The sequence below is a fragment of the Arachis hypogaea genome, chromosome 7 (assembly GCF_003086295.3).
Source record: "Arachis hypogaea cultivar Tifrunner chromosome 7, arahy.Tifrunner.gnm2.J5K5, whole genome shotgun sequence".
In the NCBI taxonomy this organism is placed as follows: Eukaryota; Viridiplantae; Streptophyta; class Magnoliopsida; order Fabales; family Fabaceae; genus Arachis; species Arachis hypogaea.
Window position 1 is genome coordinate 16,568,160 of NC_092042.1, and position 4,433 is coordinate 16,572,592.

Genomic DNA, 4,433 nt, shown 5'->3' on the forward strand with positions numbered 1-4,433 from the left:
ATTAAATCTTTATACTATATAAAATTTGTTAATTGGCCCTTACTAATAATTATCTTTTGGTAAATATAATAATCCTAAAATATTTTTTTAGACTATTCTACAATAATTCATTATAAAATGGTTAGAAAAGGCATAAAAAATGAAAATTTTTATTTAATATATAAAAATTAAATTATAAAATTTTGAATTATAAAAATTTTTTATTAAAATTATAGAGATAGACAAAATTAACTAAGCCTATCATGTATGTAACTATATATATAAACAAGAATGAAATTCAATATTTTACCTAATAACATACATTACCATATCCAAGTGGCACTAACTCTATATATTTTATTAGTTCCTTTAATCAACAAACTAATTAAGGAACAATTCAAAGCTTTTTAACTAATAAGTCTACTCCAAATTCAGGCTCCACAACCAACTTAAGAGAAGGTGAATGGATGTATTCAGGGGAAAGGGAAAAGGAAAAATTACACAAAATGAGACTTAACAATATCTTGAGTTCAGTGATGGCCAAATCTCTTCCAAGACAAACTCTTGGTCCCATTCCAAAGGGCATATACATGTGTGGCAATTTGCATGCACCACTAACTCCATTTGCAAACCTTTCTGGCTTGAATTTGTAGGCATCAAGTCCCCATATATCTGTATCTGTATGTGAGGTTAATGTCATTGCCCAAATTATTACACCTTTTGGAACATTAAGGTTACCAAATTTCATATCCTTTAAGGCTTCCCTTGAAATAACAGGTATTGGGGAGTAAAGGCGTAATGTTTCATGAATAACCATTGTTAACTGCCAACAAAAACAAATGTAAGTTACAATTAGTGACAAATTAAATTCCTTGATGTCATGAGAAAACATTAAGGATACAGTTTTTTTTTTTTTTTCATTTCCAATATTTTTACTTTTTAGAATTTTAGAAAACCAACTTAGTTATTTTTTGAAACTAATATTTGATCAACTAAAGTTAGGTCTGAAATCTTTGTTAATTGAAAATTTTATTATTTTGACTTTTAAAATTAAGTTTAATTTTGATAAATTGACAGTAATGTAAATTATTTTACATAGTCGTTAAATCATGTCTATTTCTTTGAATAAACATTCACGCGTTGAATATGAAAGTAATTATTTTTGCTAATATATAAATATTTTTTGCCTTAATGTATTAAAACCAAAGTTTTATTTATTTATTTTTACTCCTATTATATAATTCTTTTACAAATTTTAAAACCAAAAATATTAAAAAATTAGAAAACAAAAACATAAAAAAAAACAAACTGCTTAGTGATTCACATATACCTGTTTCATCTTACTTAGCATGTTAGAATCTGGGACTTTACCCTTGCAAATTTGGAGTGCCTCAGCTCGAACGAGATCTTGCCACTTTTGATTTGAGGCCAACAAAAGGAGGCACCATGCAGCAGAGACTGCAGTGGTCTCATAACCTGCCAAGTATATATTCTTGCAGTTATCAACAATGAAGTTTTCAATGCCCTCTTCACTCAGTTTACTGTCTTTGGTAGCTTCAAGAACCATTTGCAACATGTCTTTCTCATCATCACCTGATTCCTTTCTCTTCTTCACCACTTGGAGTATACAGTTTCTCACTTCCTTTTCTAGTGCTTTTGCTTCTCTGTTGTTCTTTGTTGGAAGGTATCTATAACATATAAATCATCATCAATTAGTCATAAAATATATATTCAATTTTCTCCCAGAAAATATTAGTAGAATAATTTTTTTTACATGAATATTCAATTATATATTATCGTATAAGTAAAAATTATGGTTTTAAGAATTAGATAAAATTGGGCGGTTCAATCGGATTAACCAAAAGCTTACCACAAGATCAGTAAATTGATCAATCTGTCTAATTTTTTAGTCGTTATCTTTTAAAATAAATAATTTTATTATATTTGATTTAACTCCATTTGTATCTTAATTGAACTTTAAACCTTTGAACTTTTAATTTTACCTGTTTAATTATTGGTTCAATTTTCATAGTCTTGGTAAAAATAATTAATTTTTGCATCTATGATATGAATATGAGTATCCAATAAACTATTTCTTACCTCATTCCTGGAATCCATGTAGCCATAGCATTCTTGGACATGACCTCTTGGAGAGCTCCAAGTTTTGAGAAAATTTCTTCTCCCTTGGAAAAATTGCTACCAAAGCATGCTCTTGAAATAACATCCCCAGAAAATTTTCTAAAGTACTTATCAACTTTTATATTTGCACTTCCACCCTTTGCCTCTATTCTATTACTCCATGAGTTTACCAAAGAAATAGCAGACTCCCCGATTATAGTCATCATTCCCTTTGGAGAACATTTGAAAACATAAAGCAAGCTAAGAGGCCAAATTAATTTATAAAAATATATACCAACACAAATCAAACTTAAAAACTTAGGCTAAGTTTCGTTTGCGTTTTCATTTTCAATATTCAATTTTCACTTATTTTTCTCGTAAAATTTTAAAAGCAAAAAATACTGAAAATGAAAACGCAAACTAAACACGCTGTAGAGATAATGAAGAACAATTTGTGGTTTATTAATATACCTTAACCTTTTCCATGTATAGCTCTGGAGCTAGGATCTTTCTTTGGTTTGCCCATATGGTTCCATTTGATGTTATGATTCCCTTACCAAGCAATGGTCCTAACTCTCTCCTCTGATATGAAGGCTTTCCCAAGTCCAAGGATGTACATGTAATAATGTCTCTTATTATCTCAGGTTTGTCCACAAACAATATTTGTGTGTTCCCAAGAGAAAACATGAACAATTTACCTGTTTTCTCAAATAATTTAGCTTAAAAGCTGTTCTAGGACATAATAGAGGCAAGGAACAGAGATGAAAACATAAATAATAAGAGGAAATAAATAATAATAATTCAAATAAATTGAGTACCATATTTTTGCCTCCATTTCTCAATGAAAGGGAAGTTAAGTGAAGCACAATCATGGACATCAATGGGTTGTAGAGAATGAGATTTTGGAGTAGTTGTAAGCTGCTTGGCCTTCTTTATTTCCCTAATATTTCCAAGTATAAAAGTTGTAGGTGGACCATTTATACCTTGCCTAATTAACTTAGATCTAAGTCTCTTTGGCTTCCCAACTAGGCTATTGTACAAAACTAACAAGAGAAACAACACAAAAGAGCCTACCGATAATACAATACATGTGAAAATCTCGGAATCAAATAAGAGCTGCATGGTTAAAGGATTTGTAGTATTAGCCATGAAAATCTAAGTTACTATCTTATTTCTATGGTCATTTTCCCACAAGAGAAGTGAATTTCTTCTTTAAATGGCTCACTAAGGATGGATATGTTACTGGTAGGGGAAAAAGAATTAAAATAACAATAATAATTTTATAAGGTATTAAACTCACACAACTTGCATGAATTGCATGAACAGTAAAGAGTAAACTGTCAAAATGGTACCGAAAGTTCACACAGTTGATAAAAAAACCCACAAAAAATGCTAACGATAAATAAGTTTTTGAAAGATTTAAAAATGCGATAAAAAGAATTGGATATTAAATATATATTTGAAATAATGAATTTAGAGATCAAATTTTGATACAAATTTTTGCAATCATTATTAGAAAAATAAGATATTTTTATCTTCAAAATTTGGTAATTTTTTGTTAAATGATATTTTTAAAAAAATATTGTGAAAGATCACATTGTTTTGAAAAATGAAAAGAAAAATCTAGAGATCAAATTTTATTCTAAATTTTTTGTAGACCTTCTAAATATTTATTTAAATATTGCCACAAAAATTTAGATCAATTAGATAAGTCGTTTACTAAATATGAAAGTTTTTTTGTTATTTATAAAAAATATAATATTTACTGATTCTTTTTATCGTATTTTTAAATCATTATCGATAACTTCTTTTAAGAACATTTTGTCTGTGGCTGAATTTTTTAAATACTGAATTATAGTTAATTCAATAGTAAAAATAAGCAAATATTTTGGGTATTAGAGTAATAAAATAGACTAACACAATTAAAATTTTAAGATGAGAAAGAGAATAGAACTAAACACAATTTTTATCTTTAAACAATTTTAAGAATATTATTACTAAGTAAAAAATTTACCAGCTCTCAATTTCAAAAAAAAAATAAATAAATAAATAAAAAATTATAACACCCTTTTGTTGCTCTCTTTTACTCTCTCCGACAATGCACGTTACACATCCACTTACTTTTGTAGTTGTTGCACCTTCACTTACACACACATTAGTTAATTGTTCACTCACTTGTTACACACCCAACAATATATTCACATGCCATAATTTTTCAGTTTGTAAGGTTTATGATCAACCCAGTAAATTAAATGAGATGGGCCGATTATTTTTTTATTTTAAGTTTTAAAAATATTTTGACAAAAAATATTATTTTTTTAGTTGTTAGATTGAAT

The 4,433-nt window shown here is 27.9% G+C and overlaps 1 protein-coding gene across 1 annotated transcript; it reads right to left on the bottom strand.

Moving 5' to 3' along the window:
• Nucleotides 1-245: 245 nt before the first annotated feature.
• Nucleotides 246-3,219, bottom strand: LOC112702651 (cytochrome P450 714C2). The gene is made up of 5 exons (XM_025753780.3): nt 2,916-3,219; nt 2,569-2,795; nt 2,080-2,327; nt 1,310-1,667; nt 246-802 (listed from the first exon to the last, which is right to left on the bottom strand). The coding sequence occupies exons 1-5, from the start codon at nt 3,217-3,219 to the stop codon at nt 377-379; spliced, it is 1,563 nt and encodes a 520-aa protein (XP_025609565.2). The 3' UTR covers nt 246-376.
• Between the last annotated feature and the right edge of the window lie 1,214 nt (nt 3,220-4,433).